This window comes from Lepidochelys kempii, chromosome 19, assembly GCF_965140265.1.
Source record: "Lepidochelys kempii isolate rLepKem1 chromosome 19, rLepKem1.hap2, whole genome shotgun sequence".
Classification (NCBI taxonomy): Eukaryota; Metazoa; Chordata; order Testudines; family Cheloniidae; genus Lepidochelys; species Lepidochelys kempii.
Window position 1 is genome coordinate 10600159 of NC_133274.1, and position 26537 is coordinate 10626695.

At 48.6% G+C, this 26537-nt stretch overlaps 1 protein-coding gene across 4 annotated transcripts in view; it reads left to right on the forward strand.

Annotated features, from left to right (window-relative positions):
* The window catches only part of WDTC1 (WD and tetratricopeptide repeats 1), a 46524-nt gene continuing 19987 nt past the window's right edge, over positions 1-26537 (forward strand). Inside the window, exons 1-9 of one of the 4 annotated variants that reach the window (XM_073317583.1) lie at positions 1-355; positions 9697-9759; positions 14945-15092; positions 18274-18357; positions 19287-19333; positions 20853-20964; positions 22289-22476; positions 24404-24586; positions 24918-25012. In XM_073317583.1, the coding sequence (XP_073173684.1) occupies positions 14985-15092; positions 18274-18357; positions 19287-19333; positions 20853-20964; positions 22289-22476; positions 24404-24586; positions 24918-25012 (817 nt within the window). In that variant the 5' untranslated portion in view covers positions 1-355; positions 9697-9759; positions 14945-14984. Of the gene's footprint in view, positions 356-5756; positions 6357-9696; positions 9760-13411; positions 13488-14944; positions 15093-18273; positions 18358-19286; positions 19334-20852; positions 20965-22288; positions 22477-24403; positions 24587-24917; positions 25013-26537 lie in introns of those variants that run through there. The other 3 variants (XM_073317585.1, XM_073317586.1, XM_073317584.1) reach the window with 3 other exon arrangements.

Here is a 26537-nt window from a genome sequence, read left to right on the forward strand (position 1 = left end):
AGATAGACGTTATAGGCGAGGGAAGGGGCATTCTCGAAGCGAATCCGTGCTGTTGGCGTGGCGTAAGGGCTGCCGCGGGGAAGGAGTGGTGGCGCAGTTGGCGTGGCGCAGGCGCAGTGCTGGGGGAGTTTACTGAGCCCCAGACAGCTGGAGGAGATAAACAGAGGAGGGGGCTGGGGAGGGACCGAGTCCCAGCCAGCCTGGGGCTGCGGAGCATGGCGAGGGGCTAGGGGGGGCAGCCCCACCCGCCGAGGGATCCGCCTGTCCTGGCCCAGGGGCCGGGCCGTCCCCTGCATGGATGGAGCCTCTCAACTTCCACTCGCTGCGGAGCGTGCGCGCTGAGGAGGCCTGACAGGTAACACCCCCCCCTCCGGCCAGGTAACTGCTCCCCCCGCCACTACACCCTGGGCAGGTAACTGCTCCCCCCGCCACTACACCCCGGCCCTGCCCCCCTCCCCGGCCAGGTAACTGCCCTGCCCCCCCCCCACGGCCACTACACCCCGGCCCTGCCCCCCCCTCCGGCCAGGTAACTGCTCCCCCCGCCACTACACCCCGGCCCTGCCCCCCTCCCCGGCCAGGTAACTGCTCCCCCCGCCACTACACCCTGGGCAGGTAACTGCTCCCCCCGCCACTACACCCCGGCCCTGCCCCCCTCCCCGGCCAGGTAACTGCTCCCCCCGCCACTACACCCCGGCCCTGCCCCCCTCCCCGGCCAGGTAACTGCTCCCCCCGCCACTACACCCTGGGCAGGTAACTGCTCCCCCCGCCACTACACCCCGGCCCTGCCCCCCTCCCCGGCCAGGTAACTGCTCCCCCCGCCACTACACCCCGGCCCTGCCCCCCTCCCCGGCCAGGTAACTGCTCCCCCCGCCACTACACCCTGGGCAGGTAACTGCTCCCCCCGCCACTACACCCCGGCCCTGCCCCCCTCCCCGGCCAGGTAACTGCCCTGCCCCCCCCCCACGGCCACTACACCCCGGCCCTGCCCCCCCCTCCGGCCAGGTAACTGCTCCCCCCGCCACTACACCCTGGGCAGGTAACTGCTCCCCCCGCCACTACACCCCGGCCCTGCCCCCCCTCCCCGGCCAGGTAACTGCCCTGCCCCCCCCCACGGCCACTACACCCCGGCCCTGCCCCCCCCTCCGGCCAGGTAACTGCCCTGCCCCCCCCCCACGGCCACTACACCCCGGCCCTGCCCCCCTCCCCGGCCAGGTAACTGCCCTGCCCCCCCCCCACGGCCACTACACCCCGGCCCTGCCCCCCCCTCCGGCCAGGTAACTGCTCCCCCCGCCACTACACCCTGGGCAGGTAACTGCTCCCCCCGCCACTACACCCTGGCCCTGCCCCCCTCCCCGGCCAGGTAACTGCTCCCCCCGCCACTACACCCTGGGCAGGTAACTGCTCCCCCCGCCACTACACCCCGGCCCTGCCCCCCTCCCCGGCCAGGTAACTGCCCTGCCCCCCCCCCACGGCCACTACACCCCGGCCCTGCCCCCCCCTCCGGCCAGGTAACTGCTCCCCCCGCCACTACACCCTGGGCAGGTAACTGCTCCCCCCGCCACTACACCCCGGCCCTGCCCCCCTCCCCGGCCAGGTAACTGCCCTGCCCCCCCCCACGGCCACTACACCCCGGCCCTGCCCCCCCCTCCGGCCAGGTAACTGCTCCCCCCGCCACTACACCCCGGCCTTGCCCCCCTCCCCGGCCAGGTAACTGCTCTGCCCCCCCCCACTGCCACTACACCCCGGCCCTGCCCCCCCCCTCCGGCCAGGTAACTGCTCCCCCCGCCACTACACCCCGGCCCTGCCCCCCCCTCCCCGGCCAGGTAACTGCCCTGCCCCCCCCCCCACGGCCACTACACCCCGGCCCTGCCCCCCCCCTCCGGCCAGGTAACTGCTCCCCCCACCACTACACCCCGGCCCTGCCCCCCCCTCCCCGGCCAGGTAACTGCCCTGCCCCCCCCCCATGGCCACTACACCCCGGCCCTGCCCCCCCCTCCGGCCAGGTAACTGCTCCCCCCGCCACTACACCCCGGCCCTGCCCCCCCCTCCGGCCAGGTAACTGCTCCCCCCGCCACTACACCCCGGCCCTGCCCCCCCCTCCCCGGCCAGGTAACTGCCCCGCCCCCCCCCCCACGGCCACTACACCCTAGCCCTGCCCCCCTCCCCGGCCAAGGAACTACCCCCCTGTCCCCGCCACTACACCCCGGCCCTGCCCCCCTCCCTGGACAGATAACTGCTCCCCCTCCCCGCCACTACACCCCGGCCCTGCCCCCCTCCCTGGCCAGATAACTGCTCCCCCTCCCCGCCACTACACCCCGGCCCTGCCCCCCTCCCTGGCCAGGTAACTGCTCCCCCCCGCCACTACACCCTGGCCAGGTAACTGCCCCCCCTGCCACTACACCCCAGCCCTGCCCCCCTCCCCGGCCAGGGAACTATCCCCCCCTCCCCACCACTACACCCTGGCCAGGGAACTATCCCCCCCTCCCCCTCCGGCCAGGGAACTATCCCCCCCTGCCAATTTGCCCCTGGCTCCCGCCCCGCCCCCCCGGCCAGGTATCTGCTCTCTCCTCCCCACCACTACGCCCCTACCCCCCATCTAGGTAACTGCCCTTCCCCCACCACTATACCCCTGGCCCCCCTGCCCCCCGGGCTAGGTAACTGGCCCCTCCCCCACTACGTCCCAGTGGGCCCCCCTGCTAGGTAACTGCCCCCTCCCCATTACACCCCCGACCCTGACCTTACCTCCTGCTAGGTTACTGCCCCTTCCTCCATTAAACCCCTGGCCCTGCCAGAAAACTGTTTCTCCCCCCGCCCCACTATGCCCTGGCCCTGTCCCCCCACCAGGCAATTACTCACCTCCCCCACTACGGTCCTGGCCCTGGCAGGTAACTGCCTCCCTGGGTGAGGTAACAGCTCCCTTTCTCTGCCACTACACCCTCTGCCCCCCAGGTCCTCCTACCCTGGTGAAGTAACTGGCCCCCAGCCCTGCCAGGTAACAGCCGCATCCTTCTCCTGCTACACGCCCCTGTCCTGCCATGTAACTGCCCCCTGCCCTGACAGGTGACAGTCCCATCTTCATATCCTCACTGCTGCATTCTCATGACAAGTAACTACCCATTCTCTTCCCTGCTACACCCCCTGCCCTACCCCTCCCAAGTAACTGCTTCTATCCCTACATTGTCACTCCTTTCTCCTCCTGCACCCCAACAGGTAACTGTCCCTCTGCCTCCACTCTCCCCCACATGTCTGTCTGCCCTTTGCATACCTACTGCTCTTGCGTTCCCCCTGGCAGGTAATTGCTTTGCTTGTCCACTCCCTTAACTAACTGCTTCCCTCCCTGGCTGCCCCCATGCCTTCCCTGTTCTCCCCACTTTCTTCTCCATCCCCATCTGGTAACTTTCCTCCCTCCCCCTATTTCCCTTGCCCTGACATCTCTGCCCAGCTTCCTGTCCCTTGACAGGTGATGTGCTGCCATCCCTCCTCCTGACTCCCAGCCAAGTTCTTGTTCCTCCCAGGTATCTAGGGTTATTCCGTAGTGACACCCGCCTCTGGACAGTTGGGTTTGAAAACCTAGTATAAGTCTGAGTTTGTTTAAAAACAAAACAAAGACCCTCCACAAACTCTGCCCCAACCAAGCTGATCCCTCTGAGAAGTCATATGCTGGATTTTAGGAGTAGGGAGTGGAGCCCTGCAACATGACCTGAACCCGATGGGACCCAACTGCACACGTTGGGGTCAGGTGGGAAAAGAACGAGATCAGTTTTGGGTTAGATTAGCTCTCTTCCTCCTCCCTCTAGGGTCAGTGTGATGGCAGCTGCATGCACCGGTGGCAGCTTTTCTGCTGCCCGCCATCCCCAGCCGCACTCTGTGTGTTGCGGATGGAGTGTGCCAAGGAGTGGCAATGCCTCTCACTCTGCAGTGCACACACAGCAGGCCATGGTGGATGGCAGGAATAGGGCATGCAGCCACCTGCACGGATAGCTGCCATGCTGACCCCATGGGTAAGAGGGGGTGATGGCAGCTGTGGCGTTGGCTCACCTTTGGTAGGAACAGTCAAGGTAGGGTCAAAGTACTTGACCCTCCCCAGCTTGGGTTGGACCTAAAAATGAGGCCCGAGCAGATTTCTAGTAGAGAGGTTATTTTACTTCTGTGTTTGGCGCTGATGGGACTACTGCTGGAATCCTGTGTCTAAGTTCTGATGTCCACAATTCAAGAAGGATGTTGATCGATTAGAGAAGAGCCGCCAACATGATTAAAGGATTGGAAAACATGCCTTGTAGTGGCAGGCTCAGGGAGCTCCATCTATTTAACTTTCACTTTAAGCTAAGAGGTGGTTAGATCTGTCTCTAAGGACCTGCATGGGGGGCAAATATTGATAATAAGCTCTACAGTCTATCGGACAAAGGTATATCAAGAGCCAAGGGCTGGAAGGTGAAGCTAGACAAATTCAAATAGGAAATGAGGTGTACATTTTTAACAGTGAGAGTAATTGACCATTGGAGCAATTTACCACTGGTTGTGGTGGATTCTCAGTCACTGGCAACTTTTAAACCAAGACTGGATGTTTTCTTAAAAGATGTGTGTTCTAGTTCAAAAGGAATTACTTTGAGGGAGTTCTGTGGCCTGTGCTATGCAGGAGGTCAGACTCGATGGGCGCAATGGTTCCTCCTGGCCTTGGAATTGATAAACCGTGCTTGGGGGTTGCCAGGCCTTTGTTGCTCCTCCTGTTGGGTCCCTTCCTCTGCCAGGCCAATGAGCCACTTGCACCTACGGGCTGTTGTGTTTCTTAGTCTCCGCTCTAATCCCAAGAGGGTGATTATGCCAATTCAGGGATGAGTGGCTGTGGAAGGATGCAGTTTAAAGTAAGTTTGCAGTATTGCAGCCCATGCTGTGTCTGTTGTGTGGGTTAGCTTCGTTCTGGGCATATCCGAGCTCCCCTGTGACAGAAAGCTAAGAACCCCTCCAAGTTGTGAGCTGGTGCTGCCAAATCTGTAGTTCCTTTCCCACCTGCCTCATCCCATTCTAACCAGCTTCTTTCTCTGATGGCCCAGATGTCTGAAGAGTTAGATAACAGCTCTGTCCCCGTTCTCTTTCCCCTTGTTCCTAGGGGTTGACTGCTGCTGACAGCACCTTGTGCTGGATTTCTGCCCCCCACTAGCTTATTTCCCCTACTTTTCTAAGCCTCGTTAAAAGGGAATCTTATCAAGGAGCAATGACACTGTGGTAGGCATGGGGGGAAAAGGTGGGTGGAGCTAGTGTGTTGGTGAGTACTAGCTTGGGTTGGATGGGTGAAAATAGTTTGTGTGTTGAGGGGGAGAGTCATGGAAGTTTTTCCTTGAGATAAATCATATTTCTGAAAGGACCATGGGGAGGTAGAAATCAAAATATGACTCTTTTTTCGGGTGGCCTTGGATTTACAGTCTGAGAACCCTGAATTATGCCCAGGAGGTTTGGGATTAGATCACTCATTTAATGACAACCTGTAGTGGTTTCCTAGAGGACTCCCTCCTATTCACTTGGCATTGGCAGAACTTTTTTGAAGCGTAAGTGATACCAGGTTTGAACTTTGAAGTACAAAAACTGTTAAGCTCACAGGAAACTTTTGTATACATGTGTAGGTAACTGTATGTATAAGGACAGGTTTCAGAGTAGCAGCCGTGTTAGTCTGTAGTCGCAAAAAGAAAAGGAGTACTAGCTCAAATAAATTGGTTAGTCTCTAAGGTGCCAATAGTACTCCTTTTCTTTTAAGTATAAGAGGTGTGTGTGGGGGGGATGATTTTTGGGGAGGAAAGCTAGTTAGTGGGTTAAACTAAATCTGTTGTTCGTACAAAAATCTAGTAGGACTCTGAGATACAAAACAGATCAAGGACTACAGCTATCTGTATTTTGACTGTAGTGACTTCCTGCTGCAGGGGTCAGTTGGAGTTGACCAAGAAGGCACAGAGTGTTCCTGAGCAATGAGCAGGACTACTGGGTGAACTAGTCTGGTAAATCTTGTAACTCTTTTGTGGAGTTCTTTGGGAGTGTCTTTCCAGGAAACTGCTGCTGTCTGTGCTCCTAAAGTACTTTAACTCCACAAACATTAACTGGGAGGTTGGTGAGGCCAAAGCCTGTAGAATTCTGCAGATCATTAAGTTTTGGCTGCAAACTTTAAGAGATCAAACTTTGCAAAGTGTCAGCTGCCTTTGTAGACCTTGTCTGTTCTCCAGCATCACCTGCACAGGATTGTTCTGTTATGAATTATGAAAAAGTGCTACAGAGGATGGGGAAGTTGGGATGGGGAAGAGTGTGAGAAGAGTGTAAGGATGAAATCCCATCTGCAGTATCTCCAGACTTTGTGGAACGGTGAGCAGCAGGTAATTAAAGGAAAAATCTGTTCTGGGTTAACTGAGTTGATCATAAGGACAACTGCATGAGGTTTGTATGGGAAATATGTTCCAATGTGGCCTAATACCCTGGCCTGTTTATATTGCTTTAGCGTTTTTTAGTAGTATAAGAGTTCAATGTTGCATGTACCCAGAGTGAAGTTACTCACAGCACAGATAGTGCATCGGTAGTAATCGTGTAAGTTTACTGTAGAATGTGGCACAATGGTAGGGAGCAATCCTTTCTTCCCAAGAGATGCCAGTGCATGCTTGGGGAGGGGGGCTTCCAAATGCATTTGCCCCTTTGCCTCTCTGAGACTATCAACAGGGAGGGGAGAGTCTGATGATGATTTTGTGACATGGATATATCTACTAGGAACAGATCTGAAACACACCCACTTGTTTTGCACAAACCATAGAAAAGCCAAAGGTGACTAATTCTCTATTGTCACTGGTTTGAATCCAGCCCAGGTCCTGGAGGTGAGAAGGCTCCATCTCACTACTAATCCCTTGACGTACCCAGTCCCCCTACCTTGTAGCAGAAAAAAATCCCTCATTTTAGAGGGGAGAGATCAGGAAAGCGGAGGATATCAGACTTTCTGATCTTGTCTCTCACCAAGATGCGAATATTGAACTGAACTTTAAAGTAACAAAATAATAATTCAGTTAGTGCTTTCTCCCTCGGTGGAGGGTGCTATATGGAGTGCCGGGAAAGAAACCAAGTGAACGAAGAGATGGGAATGTAAAGGGGTTCCTAGTAAAGGAAAGAAAATGGTAGAAACTAGTTGGAGTCACAGGTGGGGTGAAGAAAAATGTGGTTGTATTAAACCAAGCCTTGTAAAAGTAGATCAGATGCCCCTTATAGTTTTGCATATTAGCTGGCTTTCAAGGCATGGCCTGAGGTTCTTCCCTAAGGTATTAGGTCCCACTGTACTTCCTGGAGCACCTTGGTTTTTCCTGCAACATCTCTGTCCCATCTGAGTTTTTAGCCTGATCTGGCTCATAGCTTGAGGTGCTGTAGCTACAGACTGCAGTGGGGCATTATTATGCCAGGGACATTCAAGAAACTCCCTGACAAAATACTACCAGCTATATGGTATAAAACTATGTATAAAATAAACAAAATTAAACCAGTTTGCTCTTAAACAGATTCCAGCTGGGGTGGCTCAAAACATGCTTTTTTGAATAACTAGGAAATATCTAAAAATGAGCCACATGAGCAGAGAGACCTGCTGCTAGAGAAACATACGTTGACTGATACGTTCTGTTGGGGGTAACGAATGTGCATGGCCTTTTAGAATCCTAGAAGATCAGGTTTGGAAAGGGCCTCAGCAGGTCATCTAATCCAACCCCCTGATCAAAGCAGGACCAATCCCCAACTAAATCATCCCAGCCAGGGCTTTGTCAAGGCTGACAGTAGAAACCTCTAAGGATGGAGATTCCACCACCTTCCTAGGTAACGCATTCCAGTGCTTCACCACCCTCCTAGTGAAAAAGTGGGACATCCAGTAATCATTTGGACAAGAATAATTAGAAGCCTTTAGATGTACTTCCCAGGAGATCCATAAGGTTTAAGAGCCTTAATCTAAACTTTAATTTAGAAACAGATCCCAAAATAATCAGGGACAATTATCTTTAAATCTTAAGAGTAAGATAGGATGACTAACAGAGTGGCAATCCAGTTTATTAATAGTGAGCACTTATATAGTGCTCATCTGTAAAGCACTTTAAACACTAACTAGCCCATGTAACACTCTTGTGAGTTAGGTAAGCATCAAACATGTGGCGAAAGTGAGGCAGAGATTGTGATTTGCAGATTATGTCAAATTGCGGGGTGGAGGGTTGCTTTCTCTTTGGAGGAGAGGATCCAAATTCAAAACTACCTTGACAAATTGGAGAACTGGTCTGAAATCAACAAGATGAAATGTAATAAAAACAAGTGCAAAGTACTATGCTTAGGAAGGAAAAAATCAAATACACAATTACAAAATGTGGAATAGCCAGCAAGGCAGTAGTAGTGCTATAAAGGATTTGGGGGCTATAATGGATCACAAATCGAATGGCTCAACAATGATGCAGTTGCTGAAAAGGCTAATATTCTGGGATGTATTAAAAGGAGTATTGTATGTAAGACACTGTGGGTAACTGTCCTGCTCTGTTGGCACCAGTGCGGTTTCAACTGGAATATTTTGTCCAGTTCTGAGCGCTGCCATCCTTTAAGAAAGATGTGAACAAATTGGAGGGAGTCCAGAAGAGGGCAACAAAAATTATGAAAGGTTTAGAGAACCTGACCTATGAAGAAAAGTTTAAAAAAAGTAGGCATGTTTAGTCTTGAGAAAAGATGGGGTGGAGAGAGGGGGAACCTGATAAGTCTCCAAATATGTTAAGGGCTGTTACAAAGAGGATGATGGTCAATTGTTCTCCATGTCCACTGAAGGTAGGACAAGAAGTAATTGGCTTAATCTGTAGCAAGGGAAATTTAGGTTAGATGTTAGGAAAAACTTTCAAACTCTAATGGTAGTTAAGCTCTGGAGCAGGCTTCCAAGGGAGGTTGTGGAATCCCAGGGTTTTTAAGAACCAGTTAGACAAACATCATTGAGAGATGATCTAGGTGTCCTTGGTCCTGCCTCAGTACAGTAGGCTGGACTAGATGACCACTCAAGGTCTCTTCCAGTCCTAACTTTCTTTGACTTTCCCGGGACTACAGACCATGCCTGATCTAGGATTAGAAGTTGGGAGATCCCGGTTCCCAGTCCCCTTCTCAAACCACTAGGTGATCATTTGGGACCTGCAGTCCAACTGGACAGATTTGAAGTTTAAAATAAGTTCTCTTGAAGAAGGATTTAGGATCTTGCAGGTTTGGTTCTGAAGACCTGTTGAGCAATGAAGGTGTAGATGAAGAAAGAAAAAAAGCAATTTTTCAAACTTTCTCTCCGAACCACCACCACTTCCAAGACACACAGACTTACATAATTCTTCCTGATTAGTGTTTAAAATCTTACAAAATTCAGAATCAAGACCAAATTCTTACTAGGCAAAAGTAAACTGGAAAGCATGAGAGTAAGCTGCTTGACCATTTTGTCCCAAGCCATTCCCCTCTTGCTCTTGTATCAGCCAAATGCTTAAAAATAAATGTGCAAAAGTCCTTTCTGGGTTAAGGGGCATGGGCGGGGGGTATTTAATAGAAGTGCAAATTGTTCACTTATAGACTTGTGCAGTGGTGGTAATGACTTTAAGTTGGGACAGTCCTTAGCAAAGACAAGTGTCTTGTTGTAAGAGTAACTTGCTCTTCCCCCCCCCCCCTTTTTTTTTTTTTTTTTTTGACATTTAGTGCTACTGATACGCAGGATTGCCAGACCTGAAGACAGAAATTCTTCATATAGCTGCAGAACAGGTACAGCATGGGAAGCACTGGGGCGTTTATGTGCCCTGTCCCACTAATATTCCTAAATCATGCCATGGAATGACCACCAATACGGGCAAAGGGGTAGCTGAGTCCTATTGACTGCTCTGAGAATCCTAACAAAAGACTTCATTGGTGGTTCTGTGGACGCTTGTCACTGAGAGCGAAACTATGACATCCCAAACTCATTCCAAATGAGCTACCAAACTGCCAGCCAGCTGAGCATAACACCCTTCTGGTTACAGCAAAACTGGGCTGAGTCTGAATGGTCAAATGAGTCGAGACTCCATATCTCATTACTCAATCCCAAAAGCTGGCCCCCTTGCAAAAATAGCGAATGACTGGCTTGTCTCTGTGCTCCTTCAGCGAACTGGTAGTTCACGATGTTCAAAATTGCAAGCGGGGGGGAGGGGATTTATTCATAAATGGAACTTTCTGAGATACTAAATGCTTTTCTTGGGCCACTGTTAACAAGTTGAAGAATTTGGGAAGTCCCCTACTCTTGGCTAAATGTCAGTTTGTGTTGGTCTATGTGGAGAAGGAGGGAGATCTTCATTTTTATGAAGATTTTTATGTACATCCGCTTACCTGCTTGGCATTCCGACTGACCACATAGAGTTGAATTAAAAGGGGTTATTAGAAGAAGCAGGAAACAATACAATGGCTAGAGATAAGATATAGATTCCCAAGGCTGGAGCCAGCACTGGGCATGGAGGTTTTGATACTGACCTGTGCACAGGCTGGGTGGCCCACTGAAATGAGTCGGGGGTGGAGGTGACGCTCCCTCTCTGAGCCCCACCAAACGTTCCTCCACGCCCCCCCTCGGGGGGTATGCCTTGCAGTTTGAAAACTGTTGATGTAATCTGACCTCCTGTGTAACACAGGCCATTGAACTTCCCCAAAATAATTCCTGGAACAGATATTTTAGAAAAACATCCATTCTTGATTTTAAAATGGTCAGTGGTGGAGAGTCCACCACGACCGCTGGTAAATTGTTCCAATTCTTAAGTACATTCACTGTTAAAAATGTGTGCCTTCTTTCCAGTGTGAATCACTTCACCCTCCAGACATGGGGTTGTGTTATACCTCTCTACTATCTCCCCGGGAGGGGAAATGCTTCCATAGTTCTCTAAAGGATCATTGGTGGGCTATTAATTTGGATGTGCCTACATGCCTGACTCCAGCCAAGTAGTAGGCTTATTTTTACAGGTCTGGGGTCTTAAGATCAGAAGGACATGAAATCGTTAAAAATCCCTGTCTGGAGAGGAAGAGGGAAGTCGGGGAGTGATCAGTAGCTGCTTAGGGGGAAACGGGGATCGGTTCTGGGTCCGGTTCTCTTCAATATCTTAATGATTTAGATAATGGTATAGAGAGTACACTTATAAAGTTTGCAGGTGATACCAAGCTGGGAGGGGTGACAAGTGCTTTTAAGGATAAGATTAACATTCAAAATGGTCTGAAGTAAATAGGATGAAATTCAATAAAGACAAATGCAAAATACTCCACTTAGGAAGTAACAATTAATTGCACACGTATAAAATGGGAAATGACTGCCTCGGAAGGAATACTGCGGAAAGGGATCTGCAGATTGCAAGCTAAATTAGTCAATGGTGTAACACTTGCAAAAAAAAGTGAACATCATTCTGGGATGGATTAACAGGAGTGTTGTAAGCAGGACACGAGAAGTAATTCTTCCACTTTACTCTGAGCTGATAAGGCCTCGCCTGAAATGTGGTGTCCCAAACTGGACACAATAGTCCAGTTAAGATTATGACAAATTGGAGAAAGTCCAGAGGAGAGCAACCAAAATGTTTTGTCTGGAGAAAAAAAGACTGAGTGGGCACAACAGTTTCCGAAAAAGGTTGTTACAAGTAGGAGGGAGAAAAATTGTTCTCTTTAACCTCTGAGGATAAGACAAGAAGCAGTGGGCTTAAGGTCCAATTTGAATCGCCCTTGCTGCAATTTAAGAAAAATTTTGTCAGAGTGGTTAAACACTGGAATAAATTGGCTAGGGAGGTGGTGGAATCTCCATCACTGGGGATTTTTAAGAGCACGTTGGACAAACACCTGTCAGGGATGGTCTAGATAATACTTAGTCCTGCCATGAGTGAAGGGGACTGGACTAGAAGACGTCTCAAAGTCCCTTCCAGTCAAACACTTCTGTGATTCTATGAAACCCTTACATGGTGAGGGACTGAGGCAGAGAATGCAACAGGGGCAGTTGGTCTGAGATAGAGGCCCTGCGGCATTTCTGAGGCAGCCAGGCTTGCCTAGGTTTTTGAAGAAGTGATGAGATTTAGGCAAGACCCAGATGTGCAGAGCTCTTGGGATACTAACCCTTTTATCTGTGTGCTGTGTACCTTGGGGTGAATGGACCATATGTCTGTTTAGAAAAAGTGGTTTTGAAGCACTTTTATCTACCTCTGATCACAGGTTCATGGAGACCGGTGTCTTGTAGATGCCAAATCCAGTTGGGCCTATCATGTTATCACTGTTGGAAATGGGATCTGATGCCCTGGGCAGAGTTGTAGAACCGTGGGGCTCTCATCAGAGGGAGGGAAGGTAATTAGTGAAGGCTGTCATTGGGGGTGCACGCGTGAGAGACTGCAAAGGGGTATAGAGTACTGACCATACACTGGGAATAGGGGGTTTTGTAGCCTGGCAAGGCAGTGTAAAGTTGAGTAAACAATGGAGATTCACTCTGGAAGAAGTGCAGGTAGAGACCTGTTGCTTGGAAAGATTGACGCGGAGGTACTGTGGGAAAGATCACAGGTGAAGCTTACTGCTGAAAAGTCAGTCTATTAAAACTTGATGTTCCCTTCCCAGAGAGGTCAGTAGAAATTCTCTTATCTTCACTCTGAGCCTAGCAGAAAAGTGACTGACTGGAAACAGTCTTTACTGGTTTCTCTGACAAAGTAGTTTATTTTGCACATTGATGTTTTTTACCCAGGACTGGCCTTGGGGACAAGTAATGATTTGGTGCCCTGTGCTCCTGGGGGCCCTGCAGTTCTGTGTCTACCTCTGAGTTGGAGTCAGGCTGATCTCCTTTGCCCAGTGTTGGGCATAGAAGGGGAGGTAGGAGCCAACTCCCCATCCCCATTCCGCACAAAAAATATCTGGAAGGGAGTGTGACAATCTTATTTGTTTCCACTGGGTTTGCTGCTGGGCTAACCATAGAATGCATCCGATGAAGTGAGCTGTAGCTCATGAAAGCTTATGCTCAAATAAATTTGTTAGTCTCTAAGGTGCCACAAGTACTCCTTTTCTTTCATAGAAGATGTGTTATTCCCTTATGGAATTTATCAACATTGTTGATAAACTGGCCTGGATAACCAGAGGTTAGTTTAAAAAAAAAAATCTGATAGTTTAATCATCTTACCTCAAGGTTAGAAATATTGATGACTTGTATGCATTCACAATGCTGCCTTTTAACACTGAGTCTGGGAGGTGGGATTAATAGGGGTAATGTTAAGATCACTTGAAAATGTAAGGCCTCTTAATGGGCATACACACCAGCTTTCTGGTAACACTTCATGTGTAAACAAAATCTGGATTGAGTAGCGAAGGCCCAGTAGTGCTGGCCATACCTAGAAATGCTACAGACATGCTGTCCAAACTCCCCTCTTCTCATCCTGATCTGCAGCACCTTCTTCTGTTCAAACCTTGAACTTCTGATGTGCAGAATTTACAAAATCTTGTTTTAAGATGTGTGCAAAGAGGTAAGAATAAGACAATAACATTCACGGTCTCTCCTGATCTATTCTAGGAATTGTTCCCAGGCTTCTGGGGTGACAGGCTATCCCACCTTGTTTCTTCTTCTCCACAACCCCATTCACCAAGACCTATTTATCTGATCAATGACTGCTACACACAGCTAAAAAGTTCACGTTTAGGAGTTCTAACATTCCCTGTTATACCTGAATTTCAATCTCTGCTTAGCATTTCCTGATTCTTACAAGTTTAAATAAGATCCTGAATGTTACCCTCATTTGGAGTTGTATACTGAGAGCAAGCTAGATTAGTTCTCATGAACTCTCGTTAAAGAGAATGTCACGTTTAATTCTGGTACCCTATAACATAGAATGTATATTAAAACTTGAACTTTCAAAGCTGGGTTTAAAAATATTGAAACAGTGACAGGTACAGCATCCTTAATAATTGAATGAGATTAACCTCACTGAGAGCTGATGTTTTATTTATACTCCCATCAGCTGGACCTCCTGTTGAGAACAGGATTGAGACACAAGAATGTATTTCACATTCGTATGCTGAGACTCAAATTTCAAAGCCTTTAGGCAAGTTATGTTAATATACTCCCTGAAAATTAACCACCTTTATTATCTCGGTTAGTTTGTTCAAAACCGATCCCTCCTTGCATTCAAAAAGTCACCATTTGCTGATCTGAACTGTCAAGATGGCAGCGATGTCTGATCACGAATTCGTCTTTATCATATCGAAGGAACACTTGTGCTCTTCTAGTAATTTACTGTAGTTCATAATCAAATGTAGTAGTGATCAGTTGTGTTCAGTTGCGATTTGTTTTCCTTTTAAAATGGAGCCTCCTGACTAGAAGCAAAAGGCTAGAAAGCATACATATGGAAGAGCTTGTACACACTATCACTTACGTCTATATAATGTCTGACGCACAGGGGTGTGAATAAGCCACTCCCTGAGTGATGTAAGTTACACTGACCTAACCACCAGTGAGAGCTTTTCCCACCAACATAGCTACTGCCTCTCAGAGAGGTGGTTTTATTATGCCGATGGGAGAGCTATCTCCCGTCGACATGGAGCATCTTCACCAGATGCACTGCATCAGTGCGGCTGCGATGCAGTAGCCCTTCTGGTGTAGACTAGCCCAGTACTCTTATTACATTGATTGGGTTGGGGGTAGGAGGGACCCAAGACTTGCATCGTTGACAGTCTCAGTACTTTCAAGGTCTCTGCTTCTTACAGGGCTTCCCTAGAAACAATTGTTCTGTCATTTTACTGTCAGCCGTCTCCCTTCTGCCCTTTTGAGTCCCTGCTTCTCACTCCTGAGTTTCATGAAGGAGCCTTGCATGAGCCTCACCAGTTCTTTTTGCGAAGGGAGCTCAGCACTGCCATTAGTTGGAGACAACACTTAATTAGCCATGTGTATAAATGACCTGTTAAGTTTTTCTTTCTCTGTTTGTAGGTAATTAAATGTCTTTACTGTGGATCTCCGCATTGTTGGAATGCTTGGATGCACTGCACCTCCCCCTATAGCTTTCTTTTGTCTGCCTCATTGTGAGAAGATGGCAAAAGTAAACATTACTCGAGACCTCATCCACAGGCAGATCAAGGTATGTGTCATCCCAGACACTTATTTGTGGTTGGTGGATGGGTAAGGAGAGTGTAATGTTCATGCTGGAGCAGTTCTGTGGGGATAGTCTTCACAGAACTAATATCTGCCATACCCCATCTTGCTGAGATCTTGTTAGTTTTCAGAAGGATTGACACTTGGCTGGGAAACTTTGCTGCAGGAAGTTGTGCTGTGGATTAGGTAGGGGGGCACTTTCCTTCAGAGTAGATATTGAACTACTGCCCAAGCATAGTGTTGGGGATACTGTATTGGTGGAGTTACCATCTGGATGAAACTTAAGAGGTTGTGGTGACTTGTGATCAATTAAAATCCCTTTAGTAGATTAGAGGTGTTAACCTCTGAGCCCTGGCCAAGTTTCAGCTCTGACAAGTCTATACTTTAACTTCCTGAGCAGTTTCCTTTGGCCCCCCAACCTGAAGCAAATACTCACCAGCAACCACACACCCCACAACAAAGACTAACCCAGGAACCTATCCTTGCAACAAAACCCGTTTCCAACTGTGCCCACATATCTATTCAGGGGACACCACCATAGGGCCTAATCACATCAGCCACACTATCAGAGGCTCTTTCACCTGCACATCTACCAATGTGATATATGCCATTGTGTGCCAGCAATGCCCCTCGGCCAATGTACATGGCAAAACTGGACAGTCTACGTAAAAGAATAAATAGACACAAATCAGATGTCAAGAATTGTGACACTCAAAAACCAATCAGAGAACACTTCAATCTCTTAGGTCACTCGATTACAGACCTAAAAGTGGCCATTCTTCAACAAAAAAACCTTCAAAAACAGACTCCAATGAGAGATTGCTGAATTGGAATTAATTTGCAAATTGGATACAATTTACGTAGGCTTGAATAGAGACTGGGAGTGGATGGGTCATTACACAAAGTAAAACTTATTTCTCTTTGTTTCCCCTCCTACTGTTCTTATCAACTGCTGGAAATGGCCTACCTTGATTATCACTACAAAAGGTCCCCTCTTCCCCCCCCCCCCCTTTTCTGGTAATAGCTCACCTTTCCTGGTCACTCTTGTTACAGTCTTTATGGTAACACCCATTGTTTCATGTTCTCTGTGTATATAGAGACAGGTTTCAGAGTAGCAGCCGTGTTAGTCTGTATTTGCAAAAAGAAAAGGAGGACTTGTGGCACCTTAGAGACTAACCAATTTATCTGAGCATAAGCTTCATGCATCGGATGCATTCCGATGAAGTGAGCTGTAGCTCACGAAAGCTTGTGCTCAAATAAATTGGTTAGTCTCTAAGGTGCCACAAGTCCTCCTTTTCTTTAAACTTTTTTCTTTCCTAAACTGTTGTCATGCTAGTATTTGTATTTCTAAGGCACTCATTACCATTGTGTCTTCGAGTTGTAGTATGGTGTATTAATTGTTTGTATCTTAAATTTGTAAATGCTTGGGAACGAATGAGATGAAACATGCAAGATTATAATAATGCCAGCACTGCCTCCTTTCCAGGTATTGGGCAGGAGGGCAGAACATCCAATGCTCTGACTTAATTTCCTGCACTGTGGCCCTGTGCCCACAGTGGGGAATGCAGTGGAACTTGATTAGTGGCCTATAATATGGCACCAACAAAGTATACACATGCTGCTCTGCCACTCTCTAGACTAAAGTGTTAGGTGCTCAGTGGTTTGGGCTCAGGATACCTAAAAGATTGTCTAAAGCTCCAGGGCAAGGACTGCAAGTAGGGTTACCAATAGTCCTGTATTGTAAGGGATGTCCCTTATTTAAATAAAATACTGTCTTGAGCTGATTTAATAGGGGACAGACACCTTTTATCCCATATTTCAACCAGGGTAGTGCTATTTGTTGGCAACTTGATCTGGTGCACAGGGTCACAATGCCACTCAACTTTGGCCCAGCCACCCCTCAATCGTGCCTAAGCAGCCCCTGGACCTCTGGGTTTCTCTGGTATTTTTTAATTAGTTTTGGCAACCTGTCTGCACAGTTCTGCTCTTCAAGCACAATGGAACTATGCATAACAAGGATAGATCCCATTCGGACATGGGGTGGAGCTTTCTTAAGGGCCGATCCAAAAGCGTGGAATGAACTTTCACAGGAATTAACCATCAGACCTTGCAATTTTCTGCTCCAAGTGCAAGGTGCACTTTTTTATCTTTCTTTTGCAAATATAAACAGTATACATGTATTCTATTAAATTATTTAAAAACACCTTTATCCTTGTGGGGGAGAACATATTTCCAGAAGGGGCTCAGATATTATGGTGACAAGGTCTATATAAGAAGCTTAATGGTATAGAGCCTCTCTGCATTTCATGAATAAAGAGTTAGGGTGATATATGGTGTAACTAGAACATACTGCCTCTCCATTTAGCCTCCCTTCATCTGAGCCAACTACTAACCTATCGATGATCTCATTAAGGAACACAGGGGAACAACCGTCCTGAATTTGTATTGGCACAGCACTGTGGTAACTGTTCTCTTCTCTGTGGAACAGCCTATGCTAATAGTACTGCAGTTGTATGCCTCTGTTCTGTCCCTCTGTCTGTGTGTCAAAGAAGGCTGTCCAGTACAATATCCCAACTATCTCCTGTCTAGCGGTTAAATGTCTCAGGAAGACTGAGAATAGCCTTGGAACAGTGAAAATGCAAGTGTGGATTTTGTAGTAAAATGACACTTGGTTCTCAGGACAGGGTTGTATGTGTCATGGTAGATTTTTCTGAATAGCTCTAGTCTAGTGCTTGCATTATCCTTCAGCTGTGACTTGAAGCTTCTGGCGTTCAGCCTGTTCTTGCCAAAAGATCAGGCATCCTTCAAACTCTTGGGTGTATCTTTTTGGCAAAAAATATAAAACAGGCAACCCTTCTTTTTTTTCCTTGGGTCACCCTGATTCTTATCTCAGGTGCCGGACCTGTCTGTGCCTGGCAATTGGGGTTTTATCGCTAATAGTGGTGAAATGATGGCTTCTCTCTCTTTCTGAACTGGAGAATACAACAAACCCTGTGCGTGAGTGTTCTTCAAGCTGATAAGAAAACACAGAGGAAAGGCATCTGGCTGGTGCCCTGGCCCATTTTGGGAGGGAGTTTGTGTGTGTTTTCGATGATTGACTCTGCTCCTCGGGATAAGGGAGTGTTCTGTGCTTGCTGTAGTAAGTGTGGTGGTTTTCCTTCACATAGGAGAAGGGCGCCCTGGGCTTTGAGCGGCACTATCATGTTACTGACCCATTCATCCGACGCCTGGGCCTAGAAGCAGAGTTGCAGGTGAGTGAAGAGTGCAAGAAGAACAAAACTACCTACCTGTTCCCCGTTAAAAACTACATAACACGCACCTGTCTGAGCTCCATAGACTTATAAACTCTCTTAAGAGTCCTGGTTTGTCTCCTCAACACGAAGCACTTCTAGCACTAGGCTCTAACTTACTACACCCTACAACATCAGCTGTCTTGTACCCAGGACAGGCACTAATCCTAGTCATAGTTGTTTTTGACATAGGCAAACCTCTTCTAGTTAAGTCTGATGGCCTGACTTCTTCCTATGACATTTGTGGCTGCAGTAAGTTCCTTAGAAACTAATAAGCGAATTGTCACACTGCAGTCTGGCGCTCCCAAAACAGATTACAAATCTTTGAGAGTTTGTCTTCCCATTGGTACAAATTCAGTCGTCCCCCCTCGCCCCCATACACCACTCTTCAACTCTGTCTTCCTCTCCCCACTAAATCTCCCACCCACAACCTCCCTAAGTAGGCACTCCAGCTGTTCCTTTTGTAATCCTTTGTTAAATAGGCTGAAAGTATTTTGCACATTCACCCAAATGCAAGATGCTTCTCAAAGGGAGGTAGGCAATGAAAGCGTATCTTCCCTGCTTCCCCCAAGGATCTGTGCACATGATTCTCAGCCTAGCCAAGAGCTTTTGAAACAAAGTCACCTTTCCTTGTGTGCAGCAGTATCTCTGCGTCAGCCTCTAAGGCTGAGCTGCTATTGTATCCAGTTGTAAATTATTATTTTTCCCAACAAGCTAGAGCATGCCTTTCTTTCCTGGAGGTGCCTGTCTGAGGTGTGGGTAGGGGTGTCTGAAATGGAAAGCTGCTTGCATCAGAACAAGTTGTGTGGGGTGCTTGCTATGTCCTTCTCTCATAGTAGTCCTTGATAAGTCTGCAGTTTGTGTAACATTCTCTTCCCTTCTTTGCACAGGGTCACTCTGGATGTGTCAACTGTCTAGAATGGAATGAGAAAGGAGAGTAAGTATGTGTCTCGATTCAGGGATGAACAGACTGATAGCCCAAGCTCTCCCATGAGTGGGCTGAGGATCATCTTATCATAAGGGGCCACTTCCTCTTCCCAGTGAAGTAAATGAGGGCTCAGGCTAAAGGTTTTGAACTATAAATCCAGATTTTGGAAATGAAGCTTATTTTGTTGGCTGCATCTGGAAATGCTCCTCTTGTGAGTTGGTAAAACTCACAAGAGTTTTGAGTGTGTGAGCAGTGGGGGAGGTTTAGATTGGATATTAGGAAAAACTTTTTCACTAAGAGGGTGGTGAAACACTGGAATGGGTTACCTAGGGAGGTGGTAGAATCTCCTTCCTTAGAGGTTTTTAAGGTCAGGCTTGACAAAGCCCTGGCTGGGATGATTTAACTGGGAATTGGTCCTGCTTTGAGCAGGGGGTTGGACTAGATGACCTTCTGGGGTCCCTTCCAACCCTGATATTCTATGATTCTAAAAGAAACAGGCTGGATGGCAAGTGAAGGATCCTCTTCCATAGAGGACTAGAGTACCATCCACTTAACTCGGGTTGTGGCACAGTGGATCTTTGGGATTTGTAGCCTTATATGGGGCTGGGGCGGGGGATTTTTTTTTTCTTTCCCTATGCTGTAGTCTGAGTGCTTCTCTGGTGGGGAAGTAGAGGGTAGAAGAGTCCCTGTCTCCATTTGATAACTTTCTGCTCTGCACTATCATACGCTAAAGCATTTGTGTTTAATAACTAGCACAAGTGAAGTAAACCATATCCACCTGGGAAATGTAAGGGAGAGTCTCTGCTGTGTTTGAGCCAATTACCAACCAATTGCCTACATTCTGTCCTCTGGTCCTTGCCCAAATCCATAAGTCAATGGGAGTTTCATGTACTTGAGGGAGGAATTTGGCTCCAAAGCAGTAGTTCTCAGGCTGAAGGTCATGGCATCTGTTGGCACCACCATCTGATCACCTGTTTCATGCCTCTTCCACTGAAGTAGACCAGTTCTGCCACTTGTGACTGCTTCTCCTGGCACACACGCGTGTGCACTCATAGGCACCAACTTCTCCTGGCGCTGGTGGGTGCTCGTGCCCCCCAGCCCACCCCATTCCAACCCCTTCCCCATCCCCGCCCTGCCTCCTCCCCTGGACGGGCCGCGTTCCCCCTCCTCCCTCCCTCCCTCCCACAGTTCCTCCCGGCAAGCAATGGGAGGAGAAGCGGGGAAGGTGCTCTCAGGAGAGGAGGTGGAGGCGAGATGAGATGAGGTAAGCTGGGGCAGGGTGGGGAGCTGCTGGTAGGTGCAGAGCACCCACCAATTTTTCCCTGTGGGTGCTCCAGCCCTGGAACACCCACGGAGTCAGCGCCTATGCACACACTTATGAATCACTGCATGGATTCTGGTGTGGGGCACATTTGAGGACCAGTTGTGAATGACAGGATGTGGGCTTACAGGATGAGTGGCTGAGCAGCTAATCACAGCTGGGAATGGAGCAATGCTTGTAGCGCTCTCCCCTCTTGGTTTTTTTCAGCTTGCTGGCATCTGGCTCCGATGACCAGCACACCATTGTCTGGGATCCCCTGCATCACAAGAAGCTTCTTTCTATGCACACTGGGCATACTGCAAATATCTTCTCTGTCAAGGTGAGTGAGGCCCCAGGTGTGTGCGTTTGAAAACGAGAGGTATAAAGAGGGCACGGTTGGATGGGGCTCCATGTTTGACTTGCATGAAAATAACTTGTTTAAATGTTGCTGGGGAATATTTTTCCATAAGCAAGTTCTCCAAAGAGTACTAAATGTAAAGACTTTCAGTATTAGGAAAAGTTATATTAGATGTAGTAGTCTGCGTCTGTCTATGCAGTTCTCTGATTTTGGCCACATATCCATATGAATACTGGCAGTGGTGGTTATATCAATCCAGGTGGGGAAAAAATGCCGTAGAGAGAACTGCATTGTATGTCAAATTGTTAGAGACTTGTACAGCAAGCAGATGCAAGGAACGTACGTAATTACAGAAGGTTACTCCCACATGCATAGAGAAAGGATGATCCAGTGGTTAGGGTGCTAGTCTGGGACTCAGGAGACCTATGTTCAGTTCCCTGCTCCAGCACAGACATTCTGTGGGGCCTTGGGCAAATGATTTAGTCTCTCGAGTGTGCCTCAGTTTCTCCATTTTACAGATGGGGATAATAGCATTTCCTTACCTCAGTGCGGGTGCTGTGAGGAATAAAGATCGAGAGGTGCTCCATTATTACATTAGTGAGCACCATATAAGAACCTTACATAGCTCTCTGGCCACGTGGCTTTGATTGCTACTCTGCTGCTGTTGGGAGTGGCTTACATCTTCCTGTGAAATGTAAGAGAAGTCTTTAAATGGAGGAAGAATTTGTTTTCAAACAGTCCCTCCTTACTGAAGGAAAACTGGAGACTGGTCACTTGTGTCATGCTGAGCACAAGCAGTGTAGCCAGAGTTGGGACTGCATGCAGAGCCCTACAATCTAGACTCAGTCTTGCCTTCTCCGTAAATGCTGCAAGAAGGCAAGAGTTGCTTTGCCTGTTGCAAATAAGAATGACCTGCTATCAGACAAGCTTTGATTTCCCAGCCGGGAGCTCCTGTTTATTGCATTATTGCCTGTAGTGATCCAAGCTCTTTCAGGATGTAACTAGCTACAGCAGCTTGTTGCAAAGGGAGATGCAGCAGCAGCTAGGCTATAACTAAGGGTGGATGACTGGCAGTTGAAATGTCTGAAGCTCGTCGAGGTTTGAATCTCTGTTCTTCCTTCCTTGGGGAGGGATAGCTCTGTGGTTTGAGCAATGGCCTGCTAAACCCGGGGTTGTGAGTTCAATCCTTGAGGGGGCCATTTAGGGATCGGGGCAAAAATTGGGGATTGGTCCTGCTTTGAGCAGAGGGTTGGACTAGATGACCTGCTGAGGTCCCTTCCAACCCTGATATTCTATGATTCCACAGTTCTTGCCACATTCAGGGGATCGGATCCTCCTCACAGGAGCTGCCGACTCCAAGGTGCATGTTCATGACTTGACTGTCAAGGAAACCATCCACATGTTTGGTGACCACACGAACAGGGTCAAGCGTATTGCCACGGCTCCTATGTGGCCCAACACTTTCTGGAGCGCAGCAGAGGATGGGCTAATCAGGTAAAAAGCTTTGGTGCTTGTTCAGGGGAGTAGCTCTTGGTGCTGTGAGAGACCTTTTATCAGACTAGTCTTGCTTGAGTGGTCACTGACACCCTTAGTTCACTCAGTTCCCTGCCCCTTCCTGTTGGGTTGGCACGGTTCAGTTAATAAATGAAGGGGAACTTTGGTTCACTGGCTTAACTATTACAGACCTTGTCTGTCTGCTTCTTGTGACTTTATTTATTATTTGTATTGCCATAGCGCCTAGGAGCCCTAGTCACTGACCAGGACCCCATTGTGGTAGGCGCTGTACTCAGAACAAAAAGTTGGTCCTGCCCCACAGAGATTACAATCTAAGTATAAGACAGATGGATACGGACAGGGATGGAGGGGGTACAAGGAAGCCGTGAGGCAATATTGGTGATAGGACAGTGGTCTCAGCACATCAGCCGCTAATGGTTATCAAGTTTTTGGTAGGCCTCGTGGCAAAGGAGAGTTTTGAGGAGGGATTTGAAGAGTGGCTAATGAGGTAGCTTCTTGGATGTTTCTGGGGAACTCCTCCCAAACATGAGGGGCAACGCAGGATGGGAAACTGCAAAAGTTGTTTGAAAAGTTAACAACTGGGTAATGGAGGCTGGTATTGTGGGCCAATTGGTGGTGAGTGTTGACAGCTCAATGGTGAATGAGAGAGAAGTGGGGTGGGGATTGATTGAGAAGAACCTTGAAAGTGAAGATACTCGGGGCTTGTTTACACTGGCACTTTATAGTGCTGCAACTTTCTCCCTCAGGTGTGGAAAAAACACCCTCTTGAGTGATGCAAGTTTCAGCGCTGTAATGTGTCAATATAGACAGTGCACCAGTGCTGGGAGCTACGCCCCTCATGGAGGTGGCTTTTTTTTTTTTTTTTAAGAGCACTGGGAGCGCTCTCTCCCAGTGCTGTGCCGTGACTACACAAGCCACGTTAAAGCCCTTGGCTTATGTTTTGAGTTAAAGAAAGGGGAGGCAGTGGAGGGATGCAGAGAGGGGTGATATGACTGGCTAAGAAAATTTATCTTTGCAGCGGCATTCTGAATGGACATGAGTGGGGCAAGGTTGCATTTGTCAAGGGCAGCAAGAAGGATGAGCACTCGGAATCGAGTTTTAGCTGTGTGGATATGAGAGGCCATATCTTAGATTTTTAATATTTTATATTACTGTAGTGCCGAGAGGCCAACAGGTTAAGGCCCTGTTGTGTTAGGAGCTGTACACATATATAGTGAGAAAATTCCTGCCCCAAAGAGCTTGGTCTAGTCTCTCTCTCTCTCCCCCCTTCCCCCCCCCCAAAAAAAAAACAACAAAAACCTGAATGGTTCAGCTTGAAATAAAGGGCATCTGTTCATAAATAGAGGAAATGAGGAGGGCATTTCCTGTTACAGAAAATGAGAGATGAGAAAAGAACAGTCCTATCTCCATCAGAAGGAGCAGAGGAAGGCAGATGCAATTCCCTGTGAGATTCCTCTCCAGAACCCTCATTAAGACTCTAGAACAACTAAAGATACTACCCTCAAAGAATTTATTTATTCCAGGCTTAATACTGGACCCTGGGTGTGTGGTAGATCAAGACTCGGAGTTCTTGTTGGTGCTAAATAAATTCCCATGTAATACAGACTTGTCAGTGGAAAATGTTGGTTATTCTGGTGTCAAGGCTTAGCTCATAAAATCAAGGAGCTCCCAGTAGACCTGGGACACTAGAAGCATTAGTGTGACTGGAGGGGAAGGGTGTCCTCTTTCCTCCTCAGACACCATCCAGTCCTCTGTAAAATCTAGGTCACTATTTAGCAGGAATAACATGGCAGTATCTGAATTCTTCCTCTGCTTTCCATGGTGATCAAGCTAAACTCCCTTCTGTTGCTATGTTGGTTCTTCCTGGGCACTGGTTAACTAACTCTCTCTCCCTTCTGCCTTGTAGACAGTATGATCTGCGAGAGAACAATAAACGCTCAGAAGTCCTGATAGACCTGACTGAATACTGTGGGCAGCTGGTGGAGGCCAAGTGCCTCACTGTCAACCCCCAGGATAACAATTACCTAGCGGTGGGAGCCAGTGGGCCCTTCGTACGGCTCTATGACATACGCATGATCCACAACCACAGGTAATGGCCACCATCACTCGTAGGACCTTCTCGACAGGGAAGTGAGTAACACGAGACCTGAAAGAGGCCTTGCATGGTGGGAATGGGGCATCCAGAGGAGCTGGCGATCATCCTTCTCAGCTGTGCAATGGTACTAAGTTTTCTTCCCCCAGCATCCTTTACATACAGGTAAGTGGAACTGCCTAGCACTCTTGTGGTGACTTGGGGCAGGTTTGCAATTGCTCAACTGTCCCACCTTCTTTCTTTGCAAGTAAGAAAGTATATCTCAGGGCAGGTTGAACTCAGGCAGTTAAGTGTTTTTAATCATAAAACCACTTTCCTTTCTGGCTAGAAAAAGCATGAAGCAGAATCCCTCGGCGGGAGTCCACACGTTCTGTGACCGGCAGAAACCCCTTCCGGATGGTGCAGCACAGTACTATGTGGCAGGTACAACTACTGTCCTGATATGACCATTATTTCTATCTGGCAGTGTCTAGGAGCTAGGGCAGCAGTGGGCAAACTATGGCCTGCAGGCCACATCCAGCCCACCGGCTGATTTAATCCGTCCCTCAAGGTCCTGCTGGGGAGCAGGATCTGATCAGGGTTCGCTGCATGTGCCATAGCTCCGCACGGCTCCCAGAAGTAGTGGCATGTCCCCCCTCTGGCTCCTACGTTTAGGGACAGCCAAGGGGCTCTGTGCAGTGCCCCAGCCCCAAGTGTCACCCCCACAGCTCCCATTGGCCAGGAACTATGGCCAGTGGAGCTGCAGAGGTGGCACCTGCGAATGCGGCAGCGTGCAGAGCCGCCTGGCGGCACCTCCACGCAGGAGCCGGGGGGGAGACATGCCACTGCTTCCGGGAGCTGCTTGAGGTAAGCGCCACCCAGAGCCTGCACTCTGAGCCCCTCCCATGCCCCAACCACCTGCCCCAGCCTAGAGCCCCCTCCCGCAACTTGAACTCCTCATTTCTGGCCCTACCCCAGAGCCCTCACCACCTCCTGTACCCCAACCCCAATTTTGTGAGCATTCATGGCCTGCCATACAATTTCCATACCCAGATGTATCCCTCAGGCCAAAAAGTTTGCCCACCCTTGAACCAGGGTCACTGATCAAATGCAGCACCAGAAAAAACCCAGTCCCTGCCCAAGAGAGCTTACAGTCTGTTGCATGTGCCTCCAGGCCTCACCGGTTATTATGTTATGAAAACCAGGATTGTCCTGCTCTGCTTTCCTGCAAGGCTATAAAATACTGATACATTAATTAACCCGGGGGGGGACGGGACGACTGGATAAATGTAGATCCCCCTCTCATTTCTGGGTTGAGTTCACACCTGACATAGATTGCTAAAGAACTTGGTCTACCGATGTATGTTGGCTGGCCTACATCACAGCTGTCCCCTTGTCTGCTTCATTGCGGAGTCAAGAACTGAATAAACCACAGAGACTATAAACTCTCCTCGAGGGGGAAGCATTTGTGTTCCAATGTGAGGGGAAACTTGGCCTCATTCAGTACCTGTCTTGTGGGCACCTGTTTTTCTGTGCCCTTCACTAGCACTAATCACTCTTTTTTTTCCCCCAAAGACCCTAATATAGATTGGTCTGAACCACCGCACTGAAACAGAGGTGAATGCTACAAGTCTGACTGGAAAACCAGTCCATTAAAAAGGATCAGAATTGTACCCTGGAAAGCCTTATTTATAATAAGGCCCCACCATAGGGTCCCTTTAATGTTCTTAATCCTCCTGTGTTGGCCATTCAGTCCTTGTCTGGTCTATCTGAAGCAAGAGAACCCATGAGTGGGCTGAGCAATTAATGCACAATGTGTTCAAGAAGCCTGTATTCTGCTGTGCCAATGAGCCAAGTCACGGAAACATTATTAGAGAACTGAAAAATAATGACGTTCAAATGGAGTCTTCCACTGGAGTCAGCCACTGGAATTCATAGATCACTGGAGCTTCAGGATATTCTCACTGAA